General features: G+C 33.7%; 2 protein-coding genes across 9 annotated transcripts in view; one reads left to right on the top strand and one right to left on the bottom strand.

Moving 5' to 3' along the window:
- Positions 1 to 457, bottom strand: part of LOC141456686 (uncharacterized) — a 29,734-nt gene extending 29,277 nt beyond the window's left edge. For 2 of the 3 annotated variants that reach the window (XM_074132871.1, XM_074132873.1), the window contains exon 1: positions 102 to 457. In XM_074132871.1, coding sequence (XP_073988972.1) covers positions 102 to 210 — 109 coding nt within the window. In that variant the 5' untranslated portion in view covers positions 211 to 457. The remainder of the gene's footprint in view (positions 1 to 101) is intronic. The other variant, XM_074132872.1, reaches the window with a different exon arrangement.
- The window catches only part of numb (NUMB endocytic adaptor protein), a 251,312-nt gene that overhangs the window by 136,428 nt on the left and 97,695 nt on the right, over positions 1 to 17,189 (top strand). The window contains exon 1 of one of the 6 annotated variants that reach the window (XM_074133488.1): positions 4,885 to 4,908. The exons of 4 other annotated variants lie outside the window; for them this stretch is intronic. Coding sequence is in view for 1 of the 2 variants with exons in the window: in XM_074133485.1 (XP_073989586.1) it covers positions 5,212 to 5,238 (27 nt within the window). In the remaining variant the exon portion in view is untranslated. Of the gene's footprint in view, positions 1 to 4,884; positions 4,909 to 5,053; positions 5,239 to 17,189 lie in introns of those variants that run through there. One more of the 6 variants, XM_074133485.1, reaches the window with a different exon arrangement.

Genomic DNA, 17,189 nt, shown 5'->3' with positions numbered 1-17,189 from the left:
CTGTTTAGAATAATTGGAATTTTTTGTTTTTGTTTTCAATTTTAAATTACTTTTTTTTTTAAAAAAAAAAGAAGGAATATCTTTAAAAACAATTCGATTACCTTGGTGTACTCCCAAATTACATTCAGCACCATCACAATAAACGATTTTATTATTTACATATGCACTATCTCTTCCACAAACGTGACAACCATCCGTGACACTCCCCATAATGTCTTCTTTGCAAATAACCAACGGAAAGTCATTGTGCGCGCAAAAACAGTACAACAGAGAACTTATTGGGGAACTAATATATCCCCCTATTTTGTTTTGTTTTTGGGATAAAATAAACTGAATAATATTACTAAAAAATTCGACTTTAGTAAGATTCTAGAATTTTATTTAGTATTTTATAATCCTCTTAGTATTTAGTGGCTTTGTGGAATGGTTTTTGTCAAGTATATCCATCACACTAACTACAATAACTTCTAAAATCTGCTTACCCAATCATGTCATCACTTTTGGGTGGGGAGGAGCTGTTTTTATTTTATTTTAATTTTTTTTAAAGTAATAAAAGTTCGTCTTTTGTCGGTCATCAGTTTTTTTTTTTTAATCTGACTTTCCTGCACTTATTAAATTATAAAATACTTTTTTTATTCGAATAAAAATTTACCCATAAATCATCACGATATTAATCTGCACGTTAAAACAAATATTTTGATATAAATAAGAAGTTTGTTTATAAAAAGGAAGAATTTTTAAGGGAAAAAATACATGAAAAAACCATTTTAATGTTTATTGAAATTTGGTATTTTATTAAATTATGGATTCAAAATTGGCGAGGAATCGGTCAAATAAAAGTAACAACCAACCCGCATAACCACGCCATGAAGAAGGCAATATACATACAATAGGCAAAAAAAGTATTTGCACACCCTGTTATTTCAAGGTTTCATATAAAAAAAAATCGCTTTTTTTCCCAAATTACGTTTATTTAACTTCTTAAATCAAGCACAATAAGATGATAAATAAAAATCTCTTGACATGTAAATAAAACAAATGCCCTAACAAAAGAGGATTAACGTCACCTTTGGTACTGTCTATACTCCCTTTATTAGATTCATTAGTTTTAATTGTGTTTTCAACTAGTGCATTGAGATGGCTCCAAAATCTAGAAAAATTCCTGTGAGTGTGAAACAGGAAGTGCTTATATTACATCGTGCTGGAAACAGTAATAGAGAAATCGGAAATAAAGTAAATTTATCGTTTTTAACAGTGAGGTATATCATTAAACGAGGAACAACAGAAAATAAACAGCGAACAGGTCGACCAAGAGCCTTAAATGAACGGGAGAGGAGGAAGGTCGTCAAAGACACGCTGAGGAAACCAACTCACAGCGCTCAAAAACTTGCGCATGACCTGGCGTCTTGTTCAGGAAAGACGGTTACACCTCAAACAATAAGAAACGTCCTTCACAATAAAGGCATACGAGGCAGGCGACCCTTAAAAAAGCCATTTATTAGTGAGGTTAATAGGAAAAAACGTCTTGAATTCGCCAAAGAATTTGTTAAAAAACCTGTTGAATTTCGGGAAAAAATTATTTTTTTCTGATGGAAGCAAGATTGAGGTTTTTAAACCACAAAATATAATAACAATCTGGAGAAGAAATAAAACTGGTTTGAATACAAAAAATATATTAAAAACTGTTAAGCATGGAGGAGGATATATCTTGGTTTGGGGCTGTATGGCTTACTCTGGGGTGGGTAATTTAGAAGTTATTGAGGGCATAATAACAGCTCGGTCTTATTTGGAGGTGTTGCGAGGCAACTCGAAGGCAAGTGCTGTAAAATTATGTTTGGAGAACGATTTTCATTTCCAGCAGGATAACCATCCAGAACATACGGCCAACATTACAAAAGAATGGCTCCTTTATAATGCCCCAAGAAGATTACTGAACCCACCTCAATCACCAGACCTGAACCCAATTGAAAATCTGTGGCATATTTTGGACAGGAAAGTCCGCCAGACCGCTATTACAAGTAAGGAGCACTTAAGACAAGTGTCAGTTAATTCCTGGAACAATTTATCAGATGAGGTGACAAGAAATTTAGTTGAATCAATGCCAAGGCGTTACAAGCCGTAATTGAAGCTAAAGGGATGCACACTAAATATTAAGGACAATGTTATGATTGGTTATGGGTCAACCAAATTATTTTTTGAAATATTTAACTAGGTGTGCAAATACTTTTTTTGCAGATAAAATAACATTATGTTCTTTATACTTAATTTATTTGACTCTTTTGCATATTTATATTTATCATCTTATAGTGCTTGATTTAAGAAGTTAAATAAACGTAATTTGGGTAAAAAAGCGAATTTTTTTTATATGAAACCTTAAAATAACAGGGTGTGCAAATACTTTTTTTGCCTATTGTATTTGTCAAAATGTTGCCAAAAAGACGAGTTATTGTTTTTATTTGACCGATTCCTCGCCAATTTTGAATCCTTAATTTAATAATTTACTGTCACTAAACCAATATACAGGGTGATCCATTTAAAACGCACCAATCGCTAATAATTTTTTAGGAAAGCGGAATTTCGAAAAAAAAAACCCACGAAGTAAACTATATGTTTTTTTTTTCAGTCTAGTTTTCAAATTTTTCACCCTCAATGCTGTATCTTCATTTTTGGCGGAGTTACGGCCAAAAACCCAATTGGAGTTTCATAAGGACCACTGGTTTTGACAATGATTATGAAAACTACATAAAAAACTGTGAAAAATGGGATAATGGGCGCATTCAGCAGACAAGAGCGCTACCAGATCGCTCCCAAAGGGAGCGCTTTATTTCTCTGAACGCTCTGCTACTAATATAACCTAAACATAACCTTTTTACGAATTAATATTGGCGAGGAATCGGTCAAATAAAAAACAACTCGTCTTTTAAATTAAAAGGTGCTAGGCCATTTCAAAATCTAGTATTTATTAATCATATTTCAATTTTTTAACTTGTTATCAAAGAGAAAGAAGAGCACGCGATAGGTCATTTTTATGTATTTTTTCATATACATTTCTACTAAAAATATTGCCAACGCAGTAAAGCTAGTATTTTTCTTAATATCGGGGAAATAAGTCGTTTTCCGAGTGAGTTTTTTAAGAAAAATCAAATGTTAAAAGCTTTAGATGTTCTCAAGCATACACGGAATGACTAAAAAATAATTTTACATCTGTTACAAACAAGAAGGTTTAATAATTATTTGGTAATTTTGGGAGAGTTGCGTTTAATTACCAAAAAAAATAGGAAAAATTTCAAAATTGTTTTTATAAATACACGTACTTTGCTAGTAGCGATCACCGCTCCGTCGAAGTAGCATAGAAAATTTCCGCTCCATAAGATGGCGTCCGCTGCCACAACATGTTGTGAGAGCGATGCTAAAAGTGCTCCATTTAGCGGATAGTTCCGTAGCGCTCTTGTCTGCTGAATGCGCCCATTCTTACCGTAATCACAGGTCAAGAAGTCTTGCAAATAGGTTATTATGCTATTATTTGATGATAAAACAAATTTATCCTGATTCTTCCACAACCATTACATTACTCTACATTATTTAAAATCTTCAATTATTATTTTTGTTCTTTGCCTCAAAAATAACATTTTTTTTAGTCAGTGGACCTCCCAAGACGTGTATTTCTGGTGGAAAATTAATATCGAAAACCGATCACGAATAGATAAAATTGTAACTTTGATCTTAAATATCTCAACTAATATTAGGGATATCAAAACGGGATTAACGTCATTTTTCACAGTTTTTTTTATGTAGTTTTCATAATCATTGTCAAAATTAGTGGTCCTTATGAAACCCTAATCGGGTTTTTGGCCGTAACTCCGCCAAAAATGATGATACAGCATCGGGGGTAAAAAATTTGAAAACTAGACCCAAAAAAAACATATAGTTTACTTCGTGGGTTTTTTCGAAATTACGCTTTCCTAAAAAGTTATTAGCGGTTGGGGCGTTTTAAATGGATCACCCTGTTTATTCATATTTTGTTATTTTATCAAAACATTTATCTATATATTAAAAAAAAACAGAGTCGTACATTATAGTATACTGTACAGGAACTAGCGCTTTAGAAAGAATTCTCGTTCTCTTTCCCAAAATTCCCTTTAACCCAATTGTACTAAACATTTTTTTTTTCAAATAAATGATGTACATAGACCATACTAGTAATAAAGATAAGAAGGAGCTGTTTGGAACTAACTTAAAGATAATCTCTTAAAAGTAAATAATCTTGCTTAATAATATTTTAGAACACCACGAAAACCGAACATAATGCTCAACCGGTCATAATGGTTTTTATAACCACGCAATTTTTCTTAAAATCTTAATAAAAGTGAAAAATATGTACCAGTTAAGCAATTTTAATCGTTAAGGTTTCATTCAGGCCCCCAGGTAGGGCTACCAAGGCTAAGTTTCAGCTACCTATGATACTTTTAGAGATATTTTGTCCACATAAAATAACTTTTTTAGGCTTAAAGCAATCTCGAAAGTATTCCTTGGTAAACTAATAATCGAAAATTACTCAATTGTTAAATATTTTTGATTAAAAATAGAATCATATTTTGCTAAAATCTAATTCTATTCCTTAAAAATTTGCAGCAACTTTGCAAGAGGCTTTTATTATTTTTTTTTGTTACAAATAGAAAGAGGATGGTTACCTTTAAAAATAATATTCTTCCAGTGCCTTTTGTATTAGTAAAATTATAATTATAGCGGCTGATCCTATTATAACCTGCTTTAGGTGAATGGAGATGCTATAATAATAGATCTTATTAAATTATTATACAGTGTGGAGGGTAAGGTCTTTAACTACATATATCTATCAGGGGCAAGATATTCTTTTTTGTTATTTGCAGCAGATGTTGAAACAATAAGGTTTATTTTAAAATATAATTTTTTTTTTTTATTTAATATATTTTTGTTAATATAGTGTTTCTTGTTTTGTATGTTGGTTCACCTGATCTTTGGTAGTAAAATGCGAATTGCCTCTTAGTTTTTTAGTAGTGATAGTATAGCATTGTGTCGGTAGAAAGGTTAGTTTGTAAATTATTTTCGTTGCCGGCGGGTTCTTATAATTTATTTTTAATTTTGGTTCAGTGTTAAATTTTTTTAAGTTTCTCCTTAATTTTCTTCGATTAATTTTAAGCAGTAAGGGAAATTCTATGTATAAAGGGAACAATGGAATGGCTGAGGTTACTCTATAAGGTTAACTGTTTATTTTTGTATTCTATTTTAATCAATTATGACCGAGAAGATTCGTTAATCTTCTGACATTGGGCTCTGGTATGATTCTAGTGTAACTAAGAACATTTCTCACTTTGGAGGTGACAAATACAATTCAGATGTTTCTACCCTTCAATGATGCATTTTTATACGTATTATTCGAAATTAACGGAATAATCCAAAGCCAGAAAATCCAATCAACGTGCAAGGGTGTAAAAGAATCGGTATGATAATTACTGCTGGAGATTTTTCAAGGTAAATCTATTGTGATGATGGCGTGTTCAAAACCAGAACTTTCTCACATAATTTTTTACTTCTCCCGTGGGAAGTGAAGCTTAGAATGATTACTGCTACTCTGATTGCAGAGTTATTATATTAAATACTGTAATAATAGAAGATGATCTCTTTGTGGATAGATATTTACTGCTTGCACATCTTCCGCTTCTTGCATTCCTTCATTTCTTTTGATTCTTTCTTCCTATTTCGAAGCGAAAAATGTTTTAAGCAAAGATTAATTTTACATCCAGAATTTTGATGATAAAGGCAGTTATTGTGATTTTTAATTTTAATTTTTCAAGTACTTGAAAGTTTTATTTAATTTTTCAAAATTTAAATTCAAATTTAATTTTGTCAGTTTTGAGATAAAGCTCCTCCTTCGTTTGTTGTTAAGAAGTGACTTTTAAGAATAAAAAAAAAATTGAAATCACTGAAGTTCTGAGCCTTTATCACTGCACTGACTGCTTCTGGCCAGTGTTCTCTCGTTGCAAACAACACTATCCTTCATTGGAAAGTGTGCTCTAAGTAGAGAGTGCTGCCACTGGGTAGTTTCTCTCCTCCTGCTCTTCACGTACCAATTAATCTTAGTACTTCCAGATTTACTTATTGTATATATGTGTATACAGATTTTAGATAACTTATTAAATTGAAAAAAATAAAGTAGTCAGTAATTTATATTTATTTATTCCAAAAATTACTTACGAGGGGCACTACTTATATTTTGAGCCTTGGCAACACTGAGTGTTGTCAGGTGCTATCTGAAAGTCGTGAAGATCGTCCAAAATCAGTTGTGGCAGAAAACGTTGATGCTGTGCAAAAACTAATAATACAAGATCGTCATGTGACATACTGTGATATTGAGGCAACCTTAGGCATTAGTTCCACCAGCTTATATGATCATTTAGCCGTGAAAAAAAGGTTTGTTCTCGTTGGATCCCACATAATCTGACAAAATCCCAAAAAGATGCTCGTGTCGATTGGTGCAAACAAATGCTTAAGAAATACAATGGCGGTGCTTCAAAAGACTTGTATAAGATTGTAACAGGTGACGAATCATGGATATATGCGTATGAGCCGGAAACTAAACAGCAGTCGACTGTATTTGGGTGTTTCAAGATGAACCAAATCCAACAAAAGTTGTTCGCGCTCGAAGCACTTCGAAACAAATGGTCGCCTGTTTTCTTCGGAAAAACTGGTCATGTGGCAACAGTGCCTTTAGAGGAACGTAGAATGGTCAATTCTGAATGGTACACAACCATTTGTTTGCCGGAAGTCTTTGATGAAATAAGGAAAACAAACAAGCGCCGTCGGATCATTCTTCATCAAGACAATGCCAGCTGTCACACATCTCGTCTAACAACCGACTATTTGAGCACTCAAAAAATCGAATTAATGGGTCATCCGCCGTACAGTCCTGATTTGGCACCAAATGACTTCTTTTTGTTTCCGAACGTCAAGAATAAATTACGTGGACAACGATTTTCGTCGGCAGAAGAAGCCGTTGATGCATTCAAAAACCATATTTTGGAGATGTCTCAAGCGGAATGGGAAAAAATGCTTTGACAAGTGTATAGATCATAAAAGAGAATATTTTTAAAAACAATAAAGTCATTTTCAATGGCAAATTACTGTTTTTTTATTATTAGGCTCAAAATATAAATAGTGCCCCTCGTACTTTGATTTCATCTTTGAATCCCTTTGGAATGAGGTAATTTTAGGTATAAATTATCGTAAGGATATATCATATTATTATAAGGCCAGTAGTTTGGTTCAAGATGAATCATACCCTCAATTAAATGGAAAGACGATCTAAGCAACGAGGAGACACTTCTGGAGGAATCAATTATAGCCGTTTCGCTAGGGTTGGTTAATCACCATATGTCTTGAGGCATCGAAGATCCCTTAATCGCCTGTCCCTCGTCTTTCACGTATAACCCTTGACAACATGCTCTGTATGAGCTGGGTGTTTCTAGCCTGTAAACTTGCTTTCAGACCTATACATGTCCTTCAAACCGATTAGAAAGCTGAATTTTGTGACAGGCACGCTTTAGTAAGTAATATGGAACTACTGCAATGATTAATATCTAATTTACAAAATGCGTTTTGGTGAAATATTACTTTAAATTATTATTTATTTTCTTTTTTTGTGTTTGGCTTATCAAAAACTGATTATCATTAGCGCGCTCTCAGCTATTTTACTCCACGATCAGCATCCTCTCAAAACTGGGATTGCACTATGATGTTCCACCTGTTTGGCATCTGACCCAATATCTTGTCTAACAGGTTATGATGGAGTGCCAGGTGACTTCCTCTCATAGAGCATTGATCCCGTCGACTATTTTTATTATTATTGTTCAATTTACATTCTCTTTTAAATGATCTCAAATCCTTGGTTTAAGAAATAAAAATTCTACCTGATCCTCAAATCTTACCTAAAAGACCGATATTTCAGAGTCAACTGTGGGAGCAGCAGGCTCTGATACCTATCTAGCCAGAGCTGATGTTCCTCAGGGCAGTGTCCTAGGTCCTCTTCTTTACTCCTTGTATACAGCAGTCATACCTCAACACCCATATACTATCCTCTCCACCTTTGCTGACGATACTGCTATCTTATCTCCTCATTCCGATCCTTTTATTGCTACACGAACTCTACAAACACACATCAACCACTTACAGGACTGGCTTATCAAATGGCGAATCAAAAGCAACGTTACGAAGTCAAAGTTTATAGTATTTACTCTCAGACAGAAAATCCTACCTCCCATCATCTTGAACCAAATTCCTATACCAACTGTGGACAAAGTACGCTACCTTGGACTGCACCTAGACAAACGGTTGACATGGAATCCCCATACTAGACTAAAAAGACAAGAAACTAACCAACGCTACAAACTTCTCACCAGACTACTTGACAAAAGTTCGAAACTTAACCTACATAACAAAAGACTTTTACATATACTGTTACTGCGACCCATTTGGTCATACGGCATCGAAGTATGGGGATCGACTAAGCGTTCCAACTCACTACGCCTCCAGGCATTACAGTCAAAAATACTTCTTAACGCTCCGTTCTATGTATCTAACCTCACTAACCATAATGACCTCAAAATCCCTTTCATTACAGATCTTGCTAACACTCGTTTTCTCAAATTTCATTCCTCTACAGCAGCTCATCCTAACCCTCTCATGGAACACCTATCTTCCTCCACATTACCAGGTAATCCTCTAAGGAGATTGAAGAGAAGATGGCCTCGTGATCTTCTCTTTTCGTGAGAGCAATGCACGTTACTGGAGTGGCACCTCTGGGTGATTTTCTTCTATTTCTTTTACCATATTTGCTTGTTGCAACAACTGTTGCAGTGGTAAATTGCAATAAAAGATTTAAAAAGAAATAAAAATAGATATATTATCCAAACAAGATATACTATTATATTGTTTGGACATGTTTTGATAGAGCCTTGTAAGCAGAAAAAATGCCAGTATTTGCTTTTCGTTCAAAATTTTCGAAACAGAATTCGTAGTAAACAAACAGATTCGCGTCTACCTAGTTTACAGTAAACAATGTTCAGTTTGTAGATTCTCTTTTTTGAACCTTCCTTTCTCTCTAAAAGTTTAATTATATAAACATCTTTATATACTCTTGAAAAAGGTTAAGAACTCTACTTAGTCCGTATTTACGTTGTTAGACAATAATACTAACAAGTGTAGAAGAACTTAGCGACACACAAGGGCTAAATATTAGGTTTAAAACATTTTATCTTTTGAGTTCATCTTTTTCAGTATCAACTGCTTTTTTTAGCTTTTTTTTTTTTAAAAACTTTGATATGTAATTCACAAAAAACATTTTGGTAAAATGTAATTCAGTTCAGCTCTTATTGTTTTTAATTATTATTGCTGTTCCTGATTTCTACTTTTCCTTATTTCTTTCAGTTGGTCGACCCTCGTACACAAGAGTTTACAATTTAGTAAATGCATTCTAAGTTTTTTAAAGAATTTATAGTGTTATCTAGAATTAGTTAGTTAACTTGTATGTTTTGTTTGTTGCAGGTATGTTCGATTTGCTCAACACTTGTTCAGAGCGTGCGCTTTATAACTGGACATGGAGTGTCTTAAGTATTTTTTCAATTTTAAACTTTATTCATCGATTTAAGATTTAAGAATTATTGTTTAAAAAGTAAAAATGTTCTTAAAAGATTAACTGTATTACCCTGTCATTTATAAATTTAAGTGGTTGAACAAAAAAAAATATAATTTTTGAATAAAAGTCAAAAGTGACGGAATATTAGTACGTTTTGGTCTTATCGCAATGAATCTACATTTTCATGACTTGATGCGTTGAGTTCTTCTGGCCATTTTCTTTGTCATTTTCGGTTTTATTTACTAAATTGGTAAAACTAAATACTTTTAACCATTCTTACATTGTTAGGTTGTCTTCTAGAGATAACTGGTTAAGATAATCCATCTGGGATGTTACCCCAACATTATTTTAGGCTTAAAACAGATGGTATCAGGATAGTCATTTGGTGATGCCCCTTGGAGAGTGAACTACTGTTTTCCATGTCAGGGATTATGTTATTCTTGTGTTTCTGATGAGTGAACTCGCAGCAATCCAGTAAAAAAAGAGATTTCCATTTGTTTGGATAGTCAGGCGACGTTTAAGGCGCTGATTCTTCCGTATTCACTTCTAGATTGGTGATACAATGTACTAGAAGACTGGAAAAAACTGGCCACTCTTAAAGATATTCTTCTGGATCGTATAGAGGATTTCAAGTGGCCAATAGGTCCCGAACCTGCTGTTAGAGTATCGATCGACACAAAATTTGTCGGGTTTCCTGTCGCCCAGGGCATCATTCATTCTTATGGATATGTGCTGTTGGGCAGACAAAAAATCAAATTGTTGTTTCGGAACCTTTCCTGGGTTGATTGTGCCACTGTGTCAGCTCTTTCGCGGACTTCACTCAGGGGCGCCTGGTTGGTTCCCTCAATAGGAAATTTTGGTGACGCCCCTTGAAGAATGAATCATTATTTTCCAAGTCCAGTTTTAGGCTATTCTTTGTTGGGTTTCGGTTCTACGCACTTGCAACTCTCTAGTGAAAGGTATTCTCGTTTATTCGGGTAGGCAGGCTTCGTTTAACGAGCTGAATTCATTTTTTTTTTCGCTTCCTGACTAGTTGATTTCTTTAATGGTCATTGCAATGCAATGAAATATCCGCGCAAAATGGGTTTCCTGTCTGATCCTTTCTCTAGAGCTTGCAAGACGGAAGAGAAAACCATCTTGTGTCATATTGTTTAGGGTGCGAGGAGTGTAGTACGCCCTTTGATAGGAATGGATTGACGTTGTTTCCCCTTAAGATTGCAGTTTGATTTATTTAGGCAGCTGTGGTTCATGCCAGGGACTGGATTTTCCCAGCGAACAGGTCTTCTACTGTTTTTGTTTTTCTTTGAAGTTTTGACTAGGCAAGATGGCTCTCCTGTTTCATTGAAGAATAATGCTAATGCATTTATTTTTGTTTTGCTTTTACGGGCTTCGGGAAAACTGATTTTCTTAGTATACTACTTAACAAACTAGTTATTGGAAAATGCTGAAATCAGAAATTGGTGCTTATACAGGGTGATCCATTGAAAACGCACCAATCGCTAATAACTTTTTAGGAAAGCGGAATTTCGAAAAAACCCACGAAGTGAACTATATGTTTTTTTTGTTTAGTTTGTACTCAAATAGTACTTTGATCTTAAATATCTCGACTAATATTAGGGATATCAAAACGGGGCCAACGTCATTTTTTAATTCTTTATTTATTCTTTTAAATACGTGAGTCAATGGAAAGTTGTTAAAAATTGAATGTTTCTGTCTGATGATGACACAAAAAAGGAATTGTAGAAATTAATCAGCAGTAAAATTGGAAAGTGTACAAATTAAAAAAGAAAAAAATGTTTATTAAAAGAAGTAAAAACACTTTTTAGAAAGTACAAACTTGTTAAAAGAATTACAAGAAAGGCACTAAAAAAAGACTCATTTTTAGCACTACCTAATTAAGAGTTCGATGGCTATCACCACACTATAAAAAAAACTGACTAAAGTAACCAACATCTCCACTGGTTTTTGGTACTCCTTGTTGTAGATAGGTCAACCAGTATTGTGATTCATCATCATGCGCCTCTCTCTAGTCATGATTACTATGACCACCTTTCACTCGCATTCCTTTTGTAAAGCATCATTGTGTACAGCATCATTTACAAGTATGGCTTCCTATAGTTAATGCTCTCTTTGTACTTGGCTTTCGAAGATTCATTTGCCTCATACTTTTATTTTTTATTTATTTCTGTCTATTTATTTAGACAGGAATGCGTATATGTAAATTGTGAACATTATTTAAATATAAAACATAAACGACTGTTTGTGGTAGTCGCGTCACAGGAGTAAGACATTCCTTAATTATATAGACAATAATTTAATTCCTAAATAAAAGTGGAGTAATATAAAAAATACATTAGAAAGCAGGACGGTACCTAAACCCCACGGCACCGCAGCCACAAGAGGCATTATTGTGCCTTCCCCTTTGGATCAAGTAGATGAAACCTCCCCTTCTAAAAAGGTTGAGGACTTTCCCTACCAGTTCCTTCTGCGCTACAATCTGCTTTGGTCTCAAAGATATCATAGCTGCAACGAAATCGAACAACAAGTGAGAGGCCATTTCTTCCTCTTCCTTACACAGTCCGCACAACGGTAAGCTAATAAGCCCCACCTTGTACAGATACTTCCTGAAACAACCATGCCCCTATGAATAGGCCCGTGATCAGAGTAATCTGATTTCTGCCCAAGCACAGAATCTCTTTGGTTCATAAAATATATTAGATATAAAAATCACAATTAAAGAAAAAAAACATAACATCTTTGATTCTGCATCAAAGAAAACAAAAATTTTCTCCTATAATATAGCAAATAGCAAATATCCCCAGTAAAATAAATAAATAAATAACTAAAAACGGAAGTTATTAGCTCAGTAATTAAGATCCTGGCTCGCCAGGAGATGTCTGGCTTTAATCCAGCTACTTCTAGCCCTTTAGAAGATTTTGTCTTCTTAGGAGCTTCGGACAGCTTACTGTCCAGTGTTACTTGTCTGTAACAAGAGTGTTCTGTTCAGTGGGCCGGCAGTGTACGAAAAACAAACACCTTAAATAAAGAAAAAGAAATTAATAAGAATCAAAAGATCTAATTGAATTGAAAAGGGAATTAAGAAAAAAAAAAAAAGAATGAAAGGAACAATTAAATATTTTTATTTTTTTTTTTTTTTTTTTTTTGGCGCATCAACAGCTGAGGTCATTAGCGCCCGGAGCTTTTTCTAGTGCACTGCCGGCCTCCGGACAGTGTTCTCTCGTTACAGACAACACTGTCCATCACCGGACAGTGAGCTGTAAGAAGCTCCTAGGAAGAGAAAATCTAAGGGTTAGCTGCTGGATTCGAACCTGGGACCTCCGCGTGGGAGTCCAGTATGCTAACCTCATAGCTAATCCCTACAATTAAATAGCGGATCTATGCAGATTAAGGAATTGTTGATACTGGATGTATAATTTCATTTCTTCAAGAATAAGGTTTTTAATGTGGGTTCTTTGAATGCCCGTATTAGTTTAATAGGCTTGTTATCTTGGGCAGAAACTGCACTTATCGTTAGATATTTTGTTCTAATTCAGTTCTAAGGGTTATTCCACCAGAAAGTGATTGAAATAGTCAAGTGGTTCTTATCTATCCAGAATTATACAATGGACACAAACCACATTAGTTATATTTTGATTTGAGAAACAGTTCAGCTTTATGGAATCATTTGTAAGTTTTGCCTTTCATGTAAGAGCTGTCCGATCGTTTTAGGTGTGGATTGTATTCTTGCCTGCCAAAAACGTTATTGAAATAAGGGTTTGGAGCTACACATCTCAATATATAAGTTTTGAAATCAATTGGAAATTGTACTTCGATTTCAATTTGTTCTAGAAATTCCAGTCTAAATCAAGTCGAGCTTAAAACTTCACTATCTCAAGTTCTAGATCGAAAAAAAATGTCTGCAACTCAATTTTCTTTTATAGCAAAAGAATTTTCTTTCATTGCTATATTGCAAGAAAAAAGAAAATCAATGCCACAAACTTATCTCATAAATTCAGGTGGCACTGGTGGGTATCAAGTCGTACAAGTTTTTTCTAGCAAGTTTTAATTTATTTAATTTTGTGTAATGAGTATTGGTACATTTTACTCTGGTGTCCGGGCATTCAGGACGAAATCGCGATGAATCTCTGCAGCCTTTCTAGCCTAGAAGGAATGTTACTCTCATAGGACCTGAAACCATTTATGGAATAGCAGAGAATACTGCAGTTATGTAGCCAACATAGTACAAAGTAGCTAATGGTGGGTGAACCTCAAGCCTGAGACTGGCGAAAACGTTTTATTAACCACAGACCATAATAAGCCTCTTAGCGAGTCACTGTAGACTGATTGAACACTTGCATCGTTTGTCGCTCTCTGACAGCGGATAACCTGGTTGTATTAGATTGGGGAAAGATTGGAACGGCACTGCATATATTGATTTAGACAATATGAAATAACATCATTGGCTTTTGGTAGAAAATTCTTGACTTTTTAGAATAGGAATTCATTCAGTCTTGCTGTTAACACTAACCAAAACAGGACGTATTCGGGAGGCGAGCTCTGAGGATGCCACAAAGTTCGCTGGAACGCGCTCGTCGATTGACCACTGAACCGTATCTAAACTTAGATCCAGAATTAGATTATAGAATTATGTTTACAATATAGACATGTGGATTGATGTTTCTATTAGATTAAGAATTTCAAGGATTCAAATTAGCGAGGATTCGGTCCAAATAAAAACAACTCGCCTTCTTCAGTGCCTGGATATTACAAATAAAACAATACAGAACAATTTAAAGAAATTAAACACAGTAATACCAAAAATAAATAAATAAAATACAATATTTTTTGTATAATTATTGAAACTTACGGGGCTATCCTTAATATATTGTAATATTTTTACGGTCACTAAAACCAATACATAATTTCTATTAGATTAAAGTTCAACTTTTATTATTTAGTTGATTATAAGAAATATTCTGATTTTGAATATTCATTCGCTGTTTCCTAAAATCATCTTTAAAACTATTAAAAAGAGGAACCCAAAATCTTTCATACATTACATATTGTTCAACTGTATGTTACATACGTGTTCAGAATATAAGTTCTGGTTGTAGTTTTTTGTTTCTTTAATAAAACCCTCATCAATTTGATCAAGCGATCAAGGAGGCAGAGAACAATGGATTGAATAGTTTGTAAGGATTGTGATCATTCTCATTTGTATTTGCTACCCATTTCATTTACTTTGGGAGATGCCAACAGTAGGCACATTATATAAATATATATATTCAGCTCGTGTATTATTTATGTTTTAAATAAACATAGGTCTAAGAATTGGTTTTTATAATTATGTTTGTTCTTTCACCCTTCCCTTAGTGTGGACTTAATATGCAACTGAAAGGCCTGGAATATATGCATATTTATGCATGTAAGTTTTTTGAGTACATAAAATTCTTCAATTGGTTCAATGTACATATCAATTCCTTTACTTTAGCTGGTTCAAACTCTTTTGTTTTATTTCTTTAACAATGAATTTTATTGCTGTTGCTTTGACGTCAGATTGCAAAGCATAATCCAAACAAAAATTTTCTAAACCCACCTTAAAGTCATCTGATTAGTACACATTGTATCTCAAGTTTTCTGTTAATCTTCACCGACATCATTCTGTCTCTGTAAGGTTATACTCTGGTCTTTGTGAATCTTGTGTCTAAGTGTGTATAGGGGGAAAATACATATAAATAATATAGATCATATTTAAATTGTTTTTTCCCAAATTACAGGAAAATTGCACTTGATTGATTTTGCTTGATCAAAACATTTTACAATCTCCAAAGAAAATTGGGTTTTCCCATACTCATCCACAATCTTATGGTCTTACATTCCATTAACCCTTTAACTGCCAAATTTTTTTTTTTTGAGAAATTTTACTATTTTTTCAAAAAATATAGTTTTTTAATAACTCCAGTATTAAATTTTGATTTTTGATTTTTGAAAATGTTTATTAAATAAATAGTTTTTAAACATTTCATTTTAATAAAAAAAATAATATTTTTGAAAAGTCCCATTTGGGGATTATGGCAACTACAGGTACAAAAAATCATTTTTTAAAAAACATTTGATCTTTGTAAAAACTAAGTATATTCATCAACAGAGATCATTTTATTATTAAAAGAATGAACATAAGGGTTTAAAATATTAAGTTTAAAAAAATTAATAAGAATTGTCAAATTTTTGAAAATAGGAGTGCCATTTTCCATACATTCTACATGTATCCCTACATTGCATTTCCTAAGTTTTCCACATCTTCATCCTCGTACCGATATATCTGTTCTTGCGGAAGAGAAAGGTATCCAGTAAGCAGTAGGGACTAAATAAACTTACGAAGGCAATCTATAGAAAAATGGATTTCATGACGATTATTTTGGCAGCGTCAGATACACAGTCACTTTCACGATATACAGCATTATGTCTTCTGATATCAGGGTTTCGAGCATCCGTACAGGTGATTTTCCTTGAAGAACCTTTTCTTTTTTCCTCTCTTTTTAAAGTTACCTTATTATCCTCAGAGAGTTTGAAGAAATCACTTCATTTTCTTCCAAGATGTCCTCACAGGCTATTTTTTTTTTGTGACATTTTTTAGCTTTTTTAGGCGGGCAAGGTAATTCTTCATTGATACCTTCTTTAGGAAAATTGTTATGAATTTCGATACGTCCTGGTAGGTTTTTTGGGAATGTAGATTCTAAGACATTCTCATCACTCTCCTCGTCATCAGTCAGAGCAGCTACTTTATCTGGTGGTAAGTTCATGACGTCCATAACATCACTGCCCTCAATTCCTTCATCAAATTATTCTAGAAAATAGGGATCATTTTCTATTGACTCTAAGTTCGCCCAAACTGAATTGTTTTGAACCCATAGATGGAGAAACAATAAAACTGATTTCACAAAAAATGTACCTCTATCAGCCATGATCCCCAAATGGGGGTCACTAAATATAAGGTCAAAACTCGAAACAAAAGGCTTCATTTGGAAAGAAAACTATATGTTTCAAAAGTTAAAGATATAGGGCACATATTAAAGGCAGAATAAGTTTTTAACTCCAATTCGTTGATATTTTTTTTAAATTGTGAACTCAGTCATAATTATTCTTACCGCACACCTTGCGTATTGACAACTTCAAAATGTTATTTTTTAGTTTATAAGAACTCTACTTATTCCAAACTCACTTAAAATGTTTACGTACTGTTTTATTAACGATATAGAAGGGTACAGTATCAAAACTTCCAATTCTGCCGACAGAAAAACATAAATAAAGCTATGATCCCCAAATGGGGCCTATGGCAGGTAATGGGTTAAAATACCGCCTAAGAGTTTTGAGAACACGATGCCTAGCCAAAGGCTATTCGCGAATATCGTCGAGTTTGTCTCACAGTAATTTTGGACTTGCAGCTAGCATTACTTGTAATATGTTATTGACAGATGGGTAAATAAAAGAAGAGATCTTATTGCTATTATTCTACTAT

The sequence above is a fragment of the Rhodnius prolixus genome, unplaced genomic scaffold (assembly GCF_049639745.1).
Source record: "Rhodnius prolixus isolate KJV_2025 unplaced genomic scaffold, Rpr scaffold_10, whole genome shotgun sequence".
Taxonomy (NCBI): Eukaryota; Metazoa; Arthropoda; class Insecta; order Hemiptera; family Reduviidae; genus Rhodnius; species Rhodnius prolixus.
This window is presented reverse-complemented; position numbering and strand designations above follow the sequence as displayed.